Source organism: Lontra canadensis, unplaced genomic scaffold (genome assembly GCF_010015895.1).
Source record: "Lontra canadensis isolate GAN:19392208 unplaced genomic scaffold, GSC_riverotter_1.0 scaffold150, whole genome shotgun sequence".
NCBI lineage: Eukaryota > Metazoa > Chordata > Mammalia > Carnivora > Mustelidae > Lontra > Lontra canadensis.
The window spans coordinates 1,231,132-1,246,782 of NW_022631144.1; the positions used below are offsets into that span (position 1 = coordinate 1,231,132).

Sequence of the window (15,651 nt, forward strand, 5' to 3'; positions counted from 1 at the left end):
AGAATAAATATCTTTACAACCAACATTTCTCTACAACAAAAGAGCTCCCTGACCTGAACAAAGCCAGAGTATTTCAAATAGACATGAACTAAATCAGATTAAATCTATTAGGCAGTATCTCGTTATGGGATTATATATATGTATACACACACACACACATATATGTGTGTGTATATATGTCAAATACATATATATTTGAAATTTTTATTCTATATAAAATTTCTATAATTGCTTTGTTCTTTACTAGGACCATTAAGTTAGAGAAATTTTGATGTAGATGTAAGTACTGCAAATGTTATATAGGTCTATCCCAATGCTTGAAAAGGCATCAGTGGTGCCTATGGAATTTGAGTTTTTCTTCCTACTGTAATTTAACATAACCATGCAGATAGGGTCATGTGCAGCTACCATGGTAAGTAAAGATATGTTCTGGATGAGTTAAGGTAACCTCATTTTCTAGTAAAAAATAATGAATACTTCTTGCAATTTGGAATTGAATTAAGTAATGGATAGAAAAAGAAGGAATAGGCAAGAAGTCACTGATATGTGTATACCAAGTTTGATAAGATTAAGAACATGGTAGAGTGAGGTATATTTTGGTGTTTTCATGAAAAAAAAAATTGTGAGGATGATCAGTTTTATGAATCTGTCAACAAAACTGACTTAAGAAATCACACTGAAAATGATGATCTTTATATTGGCTTCTCTTATATAAATATTCACCTCATGGACCTAGGTATGCCTCAGTGTTTGAACTTTGCTGCTTCCTATCTATTTTAATCTAGTTTGGTATTTTTGAATCCTTTCACCAGTGTTAGGAGGTTGAAATGTATACTTAGTGGCTGAAATGTATACTTAATTCTTGGTTGAAATACAAATTTAACACAATGTAATATGGCATAGTTTTATAGTTTGGGGACTATATTTAGGCTGGACTATGACCAAAATAGAGCATTAATAAAGTAGTTGAAGAAACATCTACAGAAACAATATATAGATACATACAGACACATTTTAATTGGAATTCTCCAAAACTTCCTACAAAATATTTAAAGGATGTATTTAAAATTTAGACTGCTTTCAGGCAATAGACCTATTAGATTTGGCAAGTTATTACCGATATTCTAACTTCAGGACAATTTTCTTAAGCTTTTCAATTTACCGTGTTAATAGAGGGTGTAATTACGATTTCATTGACATATGAAGATAATACTTGTTTCTTGAGTTTTTAAAAATTATTTATTTATTTATTTATTTTTTATTTATTTTTAGGTGGGCTCCACACCCAGTGTGGGGCTCAAACTCATGACCCTGAGATTAAGAGTCCCATGCTCTACTGAGTCATGTCCATGTCTACCTGAGACATCCAGGTGCCCCGTGTCTTTAGTTTTTTAAGAGTTACATTTTCCTAATGGTGTTGCCTAGTCTTCTCATAAAGGTTACTGATGGACCAATGCCCTCTCACTTCCTTCCATTTTTCCAGGAGATTTGCCTCAGCGTCATCCTCCACTGGGCAAAAAGACTTACATGACAATGTAAATTAGATATTCAAAAGTCATCCTTGCCTAACTCTACCTTAAATTCTCTGTTAATATTTACATTCTCCTCCCCTTCCCTACGATTACAATTTGGTATTTCCTTAAAAAAAAAAAAAAGCAGAAACAGGTGTAATTAGTGTGACAATGCAAACATATGTAACCCATCATTTGCTAACAAGATAGCATGAATCTGTTTTCACACCAGTGTTTAAGATCTGTTGACCAGTTTTCCTGGAAAACCATATCCAAACCAGTATTATTCACAATAAGCACTCACTATAGTATCTCCAAATTAATTTGATAGAAACAGTCAACTAAATCTTAAAAAAAAAAAAAAAATCAGGACTATTTAGCCAGCAAAGGAAATCAATTTAAATTACATTTTGCATTTACACTAGGGCCCTTTCCCTAAAGAGTGTTTATTCTTGAGTTTTTCTTTCATTTAGTTAGTTTTCAAATAACGGCAGACAAGTGTATTTGAAATCTTATATTTTCTTACTCATATATGTTTTTTATATTCTCTGTATATTCTTTAGTCAGTGATAAAAATTTGGGTCATAATTTTGATAATTACACTAACAAGATACCTTCCCTTTGTTCATTGGAACCTAGCCATTTGCTTTACAGTTTAACATTTATATTTTTATAATTCATACTCAACCTGCTTTCAAAAAAGTTCAAGACAGTACTTTAAGATGAAATATGAGAGAATTTTTTGCTTCATTTTCCTTTTCCCCTGCCAAGTTAGAAAAAAAATTTGTTAAAAAGTCAATATAGCCACAAAAATCATATTTAAAACAAAACAAAACCTTCTGGCAGTTTCAAATATTTTTTTGCATAAAAAACAGCAAAATATGATTAGTGTGCACATTTACTAATATGATAGGAAAACTGCTATTTGCAAATTCCTAGGATTTTAAATACTTATTTATACTGTCTTCATATATAGCTAGAATGTGTACAATAATGAAGGTAGAGATCATTTTTTCTTTCATAAACCAATGTTTAAATCTTATCATTCTCGATCCACTTTTCGAAATTATTTCAGTACCCATATCCTAGGTGACAACTGATCTTAAATTCCTCAAAATCTCACCTTCTCCTTATACTTCCAAGTGAAAATAAATAAAAACATATTCGGAATATTTTCTTTCTCTCTTCCTAATATTCTGTTTTTAACCAGGAAAACGAGGGTGCTAATATAAGTGCATACATCTAATCTTTAACTGCCTGAAAGCTTCCTTGAGACTGCGGGTTCTACGCACTCAGGCTTTAAAAAAAGGGGGGTGGGGGGCTTTTAACCCTGAACCGAGAAATGGGTACCATACTCCGACCTTCATTGTCCTTAAGGGCCGGTGGGCGGCTACTAAACTAGGGAATGGTTTTCCCCGGTTAGGGAGGTGAAGCAGCAGGAGGAAGAACCCGAGGTAGACGTGTGGGAGCTGCTGAAGAACGCGAACCCCAACGAGTATGAGAAGATCGCCTTCCAGTACGGGATCACCGACCTGCGTGGCATGCTCAAGCGGCTCAAGCGCATGCGCAGGGTGGAGAAAAAGAGCGCAGGTGAGTCCTCTGGGGAGTGTGGCTGCGGGGACCCCCTCCTCTACGCAGCAGACCTTCCGGTCTCTGGCTGGGTTTGGGGTGGGAACTGGTGGGGTGGCATTTGCAGTCGTTACCCTTCTCTTCGTTACCTGTGACTTCAGGCGAAGTAGCTCCCCGCTCTGCACATCAGTAGCTAGGACGGTAGCCGACAGCTAGCGAAAGTTTAAGGTAATGGAGATTTACTTTACAAGTACCACATACAACACGTAATGGAACATCAAGTACGTTCGCTGTCACTGGGGATTTCTTAGTGGCGCCTTTCTCCAGCCTCCACATCTCCCTCCCTCTCAAATTCTTGATTCTTACTTAGGTAGAGTTGGTTCTATGTTCCTTTGTTTTACCATCGTATTCTTCTACTCGTTTATTGGGGAGTGTGGAAATCACTTCTCACAACAAATGCAGTAATCAGATTATTTTGTAAAACAGCTGTGCTCCTCTGCATAAAGATCTGAAGTGACTGCATTTTGTTGTGGTTTTAAATATCTCTTTAAAAACTTTCAAATGTTGCGATTTAAATTTAAAAAAAAAAAGAAATTTTAAATTGATCATAAGCTCTTCAAAATTTCCTGTACTTGGTCATTGTCAGTTATCCGTTTTGTGGCACAAAAAGGTAACATATCAGTCCTATTATTGTTTATTGTTTGTTAAGGTCCAAATAGAATTTATTTATTTAGGTGCTCAACCTGGGTGTCCAAATAGAATTTATCTATTTAATTTATCCACCTCTTTTTAAAAATCTGCCCTTTACTTCTAAGCCTCCCTGTGAACTGGTTGAACAATTAGACCCAAAGAAATACAGAAGAGTTTTGTTTTTGCTTGTTTACATAACTCAGCCATTCCCACTATTTCAAAGCTTCAAAACTTTTTGAAGTTTTATTATTAAGAGGTGTCTGAGATGGTATAGTCACAAACATGTGAATGCCAAGCTGACATCTCTTTTCCTCACACTGGCCCATCTAATTCTTATCACTTAGCTCTCAATTGATGTCTTGAGGTAAATGATAGATAACTTTTTTAAAGCTGGTGTTTATTATGTTAAGGTATGAGGAGGTGAGCTGATTTAAGCAATAGTATAACAAAGTTGGAATGATGGAAATGCAAGCATAAAAATTTCATGAGGCATTCCACACTTGTGTGTATCTTCCAAACTGTCTAAATGAGTATTATATTAAAATCAGGGAAAAATGATTAAATCAAGCAAAGAAGTTAACAACTGCTTAGGACCTTTCAAAGATTTTTTTTTAAACTACTATGTTCTTTGTCATTTAGAGTGTTCTGATCCCAAGTTCCTAACCATTTTTATATAAGGAGTGTTTTAAATGTGTCATTATTTGGGGAAGTTTCCACAGTACGAAAACTTTGATAAGCCTACTATTTCAATTAGTCAAAGGCATTCAATTTAATCTTATGAGTCATTGAGTTTATCTCATAAACTCTGTGATTAAAAAAACTATCATATACAAGGAGTACAAATATAATGCCAATGATCCTGATAGTAATCTTGCTAGAAGAACAGGCATGCTCTTCAAGCTCAGTTTCATTTGGATGCTTTATAATTTCCTGAAGAATTAGCACAATCACTTTTAAAGGTTCTTCAATAGTTATTTTTTTCTTTTTCTTTTTTCCATTTTTTAAATTTAAATTCTATTAGCCAACATATAGCACATCATTTGTTTCAGATGTAGAGTTCAGTAATTCATCAGTTGCATGTAACACCCAGGGCTCATCACATCACGTGCCCTCCTTAATGCCCATCACCCAGTTTCTCCATCCCCCTACCCACCTCCCCTTCAGCAGCCCTCAGTTTCTTTGCTCTTCAATAATTCTTATGTTTCTTTCAAAAACATGTGTACTCTCTTCAAATTTTTAGACCATCTTGTCATATATAAATCAACACAGAATTCTAAAATATAGAGGATAATTTGGAAGATTCCTAATTTTTTTCTATTTAAAGTCTCAATTTTTCATTTAGTTTCAGGTTCTTCGACACACATTGACTAAGTTCACAGTGTATATATGCACATACTGACATAGTTTTGCTTTTTCTCTCTACCAGCTTTTGCAAAAATTCTTGATCCTGCATATCAAATTGATAAAGGAGGCAGAGTAAGGTTTGTTGTGGAACTGGCAGACCCAAAGTTGGAGGTGAAATGGTATAAAAATGGTCAAGAAATTCGACCCAGTACAAAGTAAGTGGGCTTTGAAAATAATCAGTGATAGCTATATAAATCTAACAGTAGTCTGACTCAATTTTCTGGGAATAAAAACATTTTATTATACCTTTTTAATGCAAAATCATATGGAGGGAGAGTAAAAACTTTTCATATATTTTGGAACCATTAAAATTATCATGCTATATAAATACAACCTTGGTTTTTGTTTTAATTCTATACAAACTATTTTTGAGTGATTCCAGTTCCAGATGTGCCAATATACGTTATATGTGATTATTGTCAAATACAATGTCAAGGGCATTGTCAAACTTCTCCCAATTTTTAAAATAAAATTTTGAAATACATATTTGATATAACAACTGGAAATAACACCTTACAATTAGAGAACTTATGGTTTTCCAGAAGAGCATCTAAAGACTGTGTTTTATTTTTTGGCCCTCTCTCAAATGAAGGAAGCAGACTAATCCCTGATGTCTGATGGTATCGCTAGTCTATTATGAAACTACTTTACAGAGATCCTTTTCAGCCTGAGAGATTTTCAACTCCAGTATATTTTTTTAAGTTAACAGGAGTCACATGTACATTTACAAAAGACTTTAATCCTGAAAATCTGTAACTTCTGGAATACATTTAGGTGGTTTCCAGTTTCTTAATGGGGCCATGCCTACAGAGTGACTTTGTGATGATAATGTTTAGTCTGATAAAAATCTCTTGAAAGTGGCTTGAATTTACCAAAAACACAATTTTAATCAGTTATCTTTATCTAGAAAATGTTGTGTAATGCTTTATTCTTAAAGTGTTCAATTTGAAGGGGCGCCTGGGTGGCTCAGTGGGTTAAGCTGCTGCCTTCGGTTCAGGTCATGATCCTAGGGTCCTGGGATCGAGCCCTGCATCGGGCTCTCTGCTCCGCAGGGAGCCGGCTTCCTCCTCTCTCTCTGCCTGCCTCTCTGCCTACTTGTGATCTCTGTCTGTCAAATAAATAAATAAAATATTAAAGTGTTCAATTTGAGAATTTTCCAAATGAGAACTTGTTAGTCTGCTATAATGCCCAAATATACTTACCCATAATCTAGTCACAGACAATTAAATTTTGTGATATTCCTGGCTTTTAGTTTTTTGTTTCCAAATGCTCAAGTCCTTTTTCAGTAGGTGCTTACTATATGATAACACTAGTTCTTAAGCTCATTTAAAAGACCATCAGGTTATATAAAATTACCGCCTATGTTAGTGATTAAGTTCATAGTATTGCTTAAACCGTATAATCACTTATTCACCTAACAAAATCTGTTGTGACACTGCACTAGGCAACGAGTGGAACCAATGAATCAATGAGTAAGATTGAGTCCCTGTCTACCTATAAAGTAAAAGAACTGGTCATTTAAAAAAATGTACAGGGTTCTAAATCTCCCTGACAACCTCAGCCAACCCCATTTTCCAACAATGGGTTAAAAAAATTAAATAACAAATATATGAGTACTAATTTATAGATGAAATGAAAACCTTCTATAAAAATACAAAAATTATATATTATATGTAAATATGCATATGTATTACATTATGCATTAGAAAGATAACAATTGGCTTCATGTTTTCTATTAACTATGTAGGATGTGCTACATAAATTACAGATCAAAATTATATCCCTGACTTTGAAACATTACTGAATTATAAGCCACATTTGCTGGTAATAAAGCAAAGAATAAAATCAAGTTCACAAACTGTTCTCTCCCTCCTATTTAACACAGATACATCTTTGAACATAAAGGATGTGAAAGAATCATGTTTATCAATAACTGTGCACTGACTGATGACTCAGAGTACTATGTGACAGCTGGTGATGAGAAATGTTCCACCGAGCTCTTTGTGAGAGGTAAAATGAAATCTCTTACTGTAGTCTTGAACAGCCTCAGCACTCTTCCTCCCAGAGGTAGTAATTAAAATGAGCATGACAAGGTGAGCTCTTGAGCTCCAGAGCAGAGGTAATAGTACCTCTAGAAATGGGTTAGCCTGGGTGTTAGATTGACTCTGCGTGGAAGCTCTTCTACAATGGCAGTTATTAATTAATAATAATTAATTATTATCATCTTAAGTTATCCTAATTAATCGTCAAGTTTGTTGAAGACTAGAAAAGCTGAGGGGAGAAAAAAACTGCTGAGTCCAAATTCCTTATGCTTTTGACTCAAGCAAGCAGTATATAATTATTCGGGATATAGTTTCTAAAACCCAGCAAACTCTACTGGAGAGTCCTCATTTCACACATTCAGCTGATCACAAATAGATTTCTCTGAAACCAGCTTCATTAATAAAGGGGTATCAATGTTTGACATGGAGGGTGCTGAAGATGATCATTGACTTAAACATGGTGAAAGAGCCTGAGGGTGTCCATGAACCTTCTCAATACAGAGAGCTCTGCAATCTCTATCATCCATCTAGAACTAGAATCAAAGAATCATTCTGTTATAGATTCTCCTTCACCAGAAATTTCTACCACATGGTTAGTCATTTGCCAAAAGAAGGATATTTGATACATGTTTTGCCTGTTTTCCAGAACAATAATTGTTTTGATTTGAGGAAATTAAGAAAACCTACTCAGGGTTACCAGCTATTTTGCTCAAAAAAGCTGTAAAAAAAAATCCCACCAACTGTCTACCACCATCTAACCATAGCCCTATGGTGGATGATACTTTCTTACTGTTGGTCTTTAATCTGTGAACAAATCTGTGGTCATGAGCAGGTTTTGAACATTTAATGATTCTGATTCCCCCTTTTTTCACACTAGAGCCTCCAGTTATGGTAACCAAACAGCTGGAAGATTTGAATGCTTACTGTGGGGAAAGAGTGGAATTAGAATGTGAGGTATCTGAAGATGACGCCAATGTGAAATGGTAAATGGCTTTCCTGAGGTCTGTCCATTTTTAATAGATTGAAAAAATGTGCCTTCATGGATTGGAGAACAGGAAATGGCTTTTACACATATGAAAAGAATCGCAATCTCATTTGTGTTCATAGAAGTGGTAACTCAAACTGTGAAGATACTTGGGGGTTTTTTCACCTATGAAGCTGGAAAGCAATCCGGAAATCTAGATTGATAATGTAGGGAAGTAGGCACTTACTAAGAAATGGGTGATTTACAGTTGCCCGGGTCTGTTAGACTCTAAATCCGGTAGATGTTCCTAACTTCTATACCGTGCTTACTCTCACTATGGCATGCTGGCAACTTACATGAAAAAATATACTTACATATATATTTTTCATTTAATTCACAGCTACCTTATTGTTACAGTACTACAGGAAAATATTTTAGACTAAGAATCACCAATTACTTTAAAGAATAAAAGCATTTCTTTTGTCTGGATAGGGAATGTTTTCTCAAGTTCTATGTGAGAAACCTCAAAATTAAAGCTAAGAGTTTCTGAATCCTAAAATGAAATCATTTATTAAGAAGTATAGTAAATTACACAGCATGTATCTGTGGTAATTGGCACAGAGTAGAATGTTTATTCTAACTAGAATCATAGCTAACTTTAAAACATATTAATTAAATGATGCTATTTTTACTGGTGTGGGTCAAGAGGTAAAATCCACTCAGCATCTTCATTGGATTGACCTTGAATGGGAAGAAGGGACTTACAGTCTTCTAATGTAATTTTTCAGACAGTACTTGTTACATTATTAATCCATTTGATATAATGATCCATACATTCTTTAATTCAACAAATCGTTCTTAGATCCCAGGATATAGCAAAACAAAAAAAAAACAAAACAAACAAACAAACAAACAAAAAAAACCAAGACCAAAAATGTCCATCTCCTGAAAAAGTTTTATAAAAGCTTTATAAAACTCTTTTTAAAATCTATTTTACAATCTATTTTAACTCAGGTTTAAGAATGGTGAGGAGATTATCCCTGGTCCAAAATCAAGATACCGAATTAAAGTTGAAGGCAAAAAACATATTTTGATCATAGAAGGAGCAACGAAGGCTGACAGTGCAGAATATTCTGTAATGACAACGGGAGGACAATCGACTGCTAAGCTCAGTGTCGACTGTAAGTAAGATGTCCTTGGATGTCTTCCAAGTTGGCTAACTATTGGTGTTGCATTTGTTAATTCAATTTTAATTTCAATCTATTTGATTTCTACTTCTGGTAATTTTAAATATGTAAAATTGGATTCTATCCTAACTGAGTGTCTATGTCACATCAGTCAGGGTCTCTGAGATAGAAACCAGCTACTCAATTTAATAGTAAAAACAGGGGGAAGGGTTAGGGTGGCTGGGTGATGGACACTGGAGAGGGTATGTGCTATGGTGAGTGCTGTGAATTGTGTAAGACTGATGGATGATTCACAGACCTGTACCTCTGAAACAAATAATACCTTATATGTTAATTTTTTTAAAAAGGGGAAAAAACAGTAAAACACAGTTTTGGGGAGTATAAACATCACCTTCCAGAGAAGTTATCCAAATAGTTAAGAAATACTTTAATCCCAAGACCACATAAATAGATGGTAAATACTTAGATGTCATATAAAATCCTGATGTTTGCATAACCCATGGGTGAATTTGCTATCTATTCATTAAATAAACATTCAACATTCTGCAATTACATTTGGAGTGTGAAGAAAGTTGCTCAAACCAAGAAGGCTCACATGAGAACCTTGTAAGAAATTATTTGCTACCAGGATCCAGAGACATACGAGAATTTATGTACTTCCCCAAATGCCTCCAAATAGTAGTCAGTCCTCAACAGCAGAGTCTGTCTCTTCCAATTAACCATGAGAATTAAAATAACAAATCTCACAGGAAGTTTCATAATACATGCAGAGCAGAAATCCTGCTTCCTGATTTCTTTCATAGTCCAGTTGTGATCCATAGGATCCCTGGGTTATTCAGAGGTTATCTCAGTTACACTCCTTATGCTTCACAGAAATGCGGCCATTTTAGTTTACTGTGAAAAAAGTTTTTCAACCATAGGCAGATCCTTACCTGAAGTTTGTTTCGTTTAAAGCAATTACAAACAAAAACAAAAACAAAACACACCACACACACACACACACACACACACCCCAAAAAAAATAATAAAGCAACTACAGTCAGTTCTGCTATAATGTAACATAGGCATTTCTAAAATCATTGAGCTATACAAAGTCATGCAATAAAACCACAAGACTAATGGGGAAGGTGAGGTTATGGGCACAACACTCAAAAATTTTGTCAGCTGTACATTAAAAAAAATGTAAAAAAAAAGAAGAACCAAATTTAAAAAAACCAGTATCACAGTTTTACACATGTCAAATAGTTAATAAATATGGCACTTTACATTAAGTGAGACCTGGAATTTGCTTGTGTAAGTGGTGTTGGAAGTGTTGCCGCTAGTGAGCCACTGTGAAGTGATGGAAAGAGGTTATTTGAAATTCGATGGACAGTGGTAATTTCAGATGTGCATGAGTGTGGGTCATACCACATGGGTGAATTCAGGGAGCTGGTAAATGTTCGACGTGTGTGTGAGTGCATTTTGTGTGTTCTTACCTGGCTCAGTCAGCTGGGTGCTGTTTTCTCTTTTTCATGAATCAAATCATGCATCATCAAACACAAAATTTTTGTTATGTTCCTATTGCCCCCTAACATATCAATTGCACTGGAACACATTTTCATTTTCAAAACAAGAAAACCATCTTGGCCTCTCCGGAGTTTGAGTTTGGCACCTATAATTATCTATTTTTCTGTAGTGAAACCTCTGAAGGTTTTGACACCTCTGACTGATCAAACTGTACACCTTGGAAAAGAAATCTGCTTGAAGTGTGAAGTCTCTGAAAACATAACAGGAAAATGGACTAAAAATGGCCTACCTGTTCAGGAAAGTGACCGTCTAAAGGTTGTTCACAAGGGAAGGTGAGCAAGTCAGGTGACTCCTAAGGGAGGGCTGGTCCCCATATCCTCTCTCTTCACTTCCTAAATTATATATTTGGTGAGGATTGGAGAGTTGTCCTAAAGAGAGGATCTGTGTCTGGTTCTTTGCTTCCAAATAGCAAGAACATGTGATTTCTCTGTTCTACGTCCTGTCTTACCAGTGAAACTTTACCTGCACCTCGTGGCTTCGTGCTTTGTCTATTCAAAAGCCATTAACCGATTCTTTCCATCTACATGAGGTTAAAGGACTGATATTGAGTCCTAGTTAAGGAATGAATCAAAATGGATTAACAGCCCCTAACTAGTAAGTGTCATGTGACCTCCCACAATTTGGGGGATGGACATAATACCCTGGAATCTAGCAAATATCTTAAAAGGCAAAAGTTCTTAACCTTGGATCTGTGGATCCTAGGAGATCATGAATCCTCTAAAGCAAGGTCTGTGTATACAAAAATACACACTTTTCTCTAGAGAGAGGATCCATGATGTCCATCAGATATTCACTGACCGCCTCCCCCGCCAGAGAGTTAAGAACTACTGCTTTTAGATTTGGGATAAAAAGCCAAGGTCAAGATTATTCTTGGTAAGTTCTTAAATCTTAAAGTGTGGCACTGGTGAGATGTTATATTTCAGTCTTTTTTAAAAGCTATATGATGAGACAAGAATAATGGACTCTTGCATGCATGATAAGCAGGTTGTATTCATACAGATAATTTCATAAACTCCAAAAAGAATATTCAGTGTAGGTCAATAATAGGATAATTAAGGCTTCACATTCATATTCTCTCTCTTGATTTCCTGATCTTTCTCTCCAGCTAGCACTAAACAAGTTAATCAGATAAAGGCCAGGTATCTCTTTAGTTGGGCAGTAAACCATCTAAATCTTTGTAAATTCTTAGAAATGTTTTTCTTGTTTCCTTAGAATCCACAAGCTAGTGATAGCCAATGCTCTCACTGAGGATGAAGGTGAATATGTATTTACACCAGATGCCTACTCTATTACTTTGCCTGCCAAAGTTCATGTTATTGGTGAGTAGATGAATCGTTGCAGAGTTTTATATTCATGTTTTGTTGTTGTTGTTTGCTTACCTTGGAAATATAACACATACGAAACTGATATTTAAAGAAAAAATGCATGAATTGGTATGTCATTAATTGTAATAGTTGATTCTTACGAAGTCTTATAGTGAAGTTGTTTTGCAAGGTCCCCGGCACCTACTACTTTGACTCCTCTTACATTCTTTTTAGCCAGATAAAATATTGGTTACTACCAGTATTTACCACTAGGAAAGTACTAGCCCAGATAGTCACACAGAAATGATTGTCTGGGCCGCCAAGTAAGCATCGTTAAAGTCTCCCCTCCCACCGCCGTCATGTCTAAGTCAGAGTCTCCCAAAGAGCCTGAACAGCTGCGGAAGCTCTTCATCGGAGGTCTGAGCTTTGAAACAACCGATGAGAGTCTGAGGAGCCATTTTGAGCAATGGGGAACACTTACGGACTGTGTGGTAATGAGAGACCCAAACACCAAGCGCTCCAGAGGCTTTGGGTTTGTCACATATGCCACTGTGGAGGAGGTGGATGCAGCCATGAATGCAAGGCCACACAAGGTGGATGGAAGAGTTGTGGAACCAAAGAGGTCTGTCTCAAGAGAAGATTCTCAAAGACCTGGTGCCCACTTAACTGTGAAAAAGATTTTTGTTGGTGGCATTAAAGAAGACACTGAAGAACATCATCTAAGAGATTAGTTCGAACAGTATAGGAAAATCAAAGTGATTGAGATCATGACTGACCGAGGCAGTGGCAAAAAGAGGGGTTTTGCTTTTGTAACATTTGATGACCATGATTCTGTAGACAAGATTGTCATTCAAAAATACCATACTGTGAATGGCCACAACTGTGAAGTAAGGAAAGCGCTCTCTAAGCAAGAGATGGCTAGTGCTTCATCCAGCCAAAGAGGTCGAAGTGGTTCTGGAAACTTTGGTGGTGGTCGTGGAGGTGGTTTTGGTGGGAATGACAACTTTGGTCGCGGAGGAAACTTCAGTGGTCGAGGTGGCTTTGGTGGCAGTCGAGGTGGTGGTGGATATGGTGGCAGTGGGGATGGCTATAACAGATTTGGTAATGATGGAAGCAACTTTGGAGGTGGCGGAAGCTATAATGATTTTGGCAATTACAACAATCAATCCTCAAATTTTGGACCCATGAAAGGAGGCAATTTTGGAGGCAGAAGCTCTGGCCCTTATGGTGGTGGAGGCCAGTACTTCGCCAAACCACGAAACCAAGGTGGCTATGGTGGTTCCAGCAGCAGCAGCAGCTACGGCAGTGGCAGAAGGTTTTAATTACTGCCAGGAAACAAAGCTTAGCAGGAGAGGAGAGCCAGAGAAGTGACAGGGAAGCTACAGGTTACAACAGATTTGTGAATTTAGCCAAGCACAGTGGTGGCAGGGCCTAGCTGCTACAAAGAAGACATGTTTTAGACAATACTCGTGTATGGGCAAAAAAAACTCGAGGACTGTATTTGTGATTAATTGTATAACAGGTTATTTTAGTTTCTGTTCTGTGGAAAGTGTAAAGCATTCCAACAAAGGGTTTTAATGTAGATTTTTTTTTTGCACCCATGCTGTTGATTGCTAAATGTAATAGTCTGATCATGACGCTGAATAAATGTCTTTTAAAAAAAAAAAAAGAAATGATTGTCTGATAACAAAGGCTATATTTAATATTCTAGATCCTCCTAAGATCATCCTGGATGGTCTTGATGCTGACAATACAGTTACAGTAATTGCAGGAAGCAAGCTTCGTCTTGAGATTCCTGTCACTGGAGAGCCACCTCCCAAAGCCATTTGGAGCCGAGCAGATAAGGTTTGTTTTGCTTACACACACACACACACACACACACACACACATACACACACATACACACACACACTGATGATCCCACTTCCCATTTTCAATTAGATGAAAGAAGAAAGCAAATATATACACAGGGGTTCAGTAGAGATATAATTCCTTTGATTAAGGAAGATGACTAATTTTCACTCAAATATAATCATCATTCATTTACTTTTCATATTTCTAACTATTTACTATGTGACCAGGCAGGTTTGTGTCTGTGTGTGTGTTTGTTGTTGTTTGTTTGTTTTTTCACCAGGCAACTTTTTATGTACAGTGAACAAGATACCATTTTTCATCCTTTTTTAAAATTTAAATTCAATTAACATAATGTTTTATTATTTTCAGAGGTAGAGGTCAGTGATTCATCAGTCTTATGTAATACCCAGTGCTCATTACATCCTGTGCCCCCTAATGTCCATCACCCCATTACCCCATCCACCTCCCTTCCAGCAACCCTCAGTTTATTTCCTATGGTTAAGAATCTCTTATGGTTTGTCTCCCTCTCTGATTTTGTCTTGTTTTATCTTTCCCTCTCTTCCCCTATGATCTTCTGTTGTGTTTCTTAAATTCCACATATTAGTGAGATCATATGATAATTGTCTTTCTCTGATTGACTTATTTCGTTTGCCATAATACCCTCTGGTTTCACCCATGTCATTGCAAATGGCACGAGTTCATATTTTGATGGCAAAGTAGTATTCCATTGCATATTACACCACATCTTCTTTATCCATTCATCTGTTCATGGAGAACTGGGCTCTTTCCATAGTTTGGCTGTTGTGGACATTGCTGCTATAAACATTGGGGTGCAGTTGCCCCTTTGGATCACTATATCTGTATCTTTGGGGTAAATGCCCAGTAATGCAATTGCTGGGTCATAGGTTAGCTCTATTTTCAACTTTTTGAGGAACTTCCAAACTGTTTCCCAGAGTGGCTGCAACGGCTTGCATTCCCACCAACAGTGTGAGAAGGTTCCCCTTTCTCTACATCCTTGCCAACAACTGTTGTTTCTTGGCTTGTTAATTTTAGCCATACTGACTGGTGTGAGTGGTATCTCATTGTCCTTCTGATTTGTATTTCCCTGATGCCAGGTGATGTGGAGCATTTTTTCATGTATCTGTTGGCCATTCATATGTCTTCTTTGGAGAAATGTCTGTTCATGTCTTCTGCCCATTTCTTAATTGTATTATTTGTTCTTTAGATATTAAGTCTGATAAGTTCTTTCTAGATTTTGGATACTAGCCCTTTATCTGATATGTCATTTGCAAATATCTTCTCCCATTCTGTCCTCGTCTTTTGTTTTTGTCGACTGTTTCCTTTGCTGTGCAAAAAGCTTTTTATCTTGATGAAATCCCAGTAGTTCATTTTCGTCTTTGTTTGCCTTGCCTTTGGAGACGCATCTAGCAAGAAGTTGCTGCAGCCAAGGTCACAGAGGTTGCTGCCTGTGTTCTCTAGGATTTTGATGGATTCCTATCTCACATTTACGTCTTTCATTCATTTTGAGTCTATTTTTGTAGATGGTGTCAGAAATGGTCC

The 15,651-nt window shown here is 36.5% G+C and overlaps 1 protein-coding gene across 4 annotated transcripts in view; it reads left to right on the forward strand.

Moving 5' to 3' along the window:
- Positions 1 to 15,651, forward strand: part of MYBPC1 (myosin binding protein C1) — an 87,908-nt gene that overhangs the window by 38,486 nt on the left and 33,771 nt on the right. For all 4 annotated transcript variants that reach the window (XM_032844278.1, XM_032844279.1, XM_032844281.1 and 1 more), the window contains 8 exons: positions 2,935 to 3,101; positions 5,197 to 5,329; positions 7,060 to 7,184; positions 8,094 to 8,199; positions 9,195 to 9,361; positions 11,043 to 11,205; positions 12,146 to 12,252; positions 13,949 to 14,082. In XM_032844278.1, the coding sequence (XP_032700169.1) occupies positions 2,935 to 3,101; positions 5,197 to 5,329; positions 7,060 to 7,184; positions 8,094 to 8,199; positions 9,195 to 9,361; positions 11,043 to 11,205; positions 12,146 to 12,252; positions 13,949 to 14,082 (1,102 nt within the window). The remainder of the gene's footprint in view (positions 1 to 2,934; positions 3,102 to 5,196; positions 5,330 to 7,059; positions 7,185 to 8,093; positions 8,200 to 9,194; positions 9,362 to 11,042; positions 11,206 to 12,145; positions 12,253 to 13,948; positions 14,083 to 15,651) is intronic.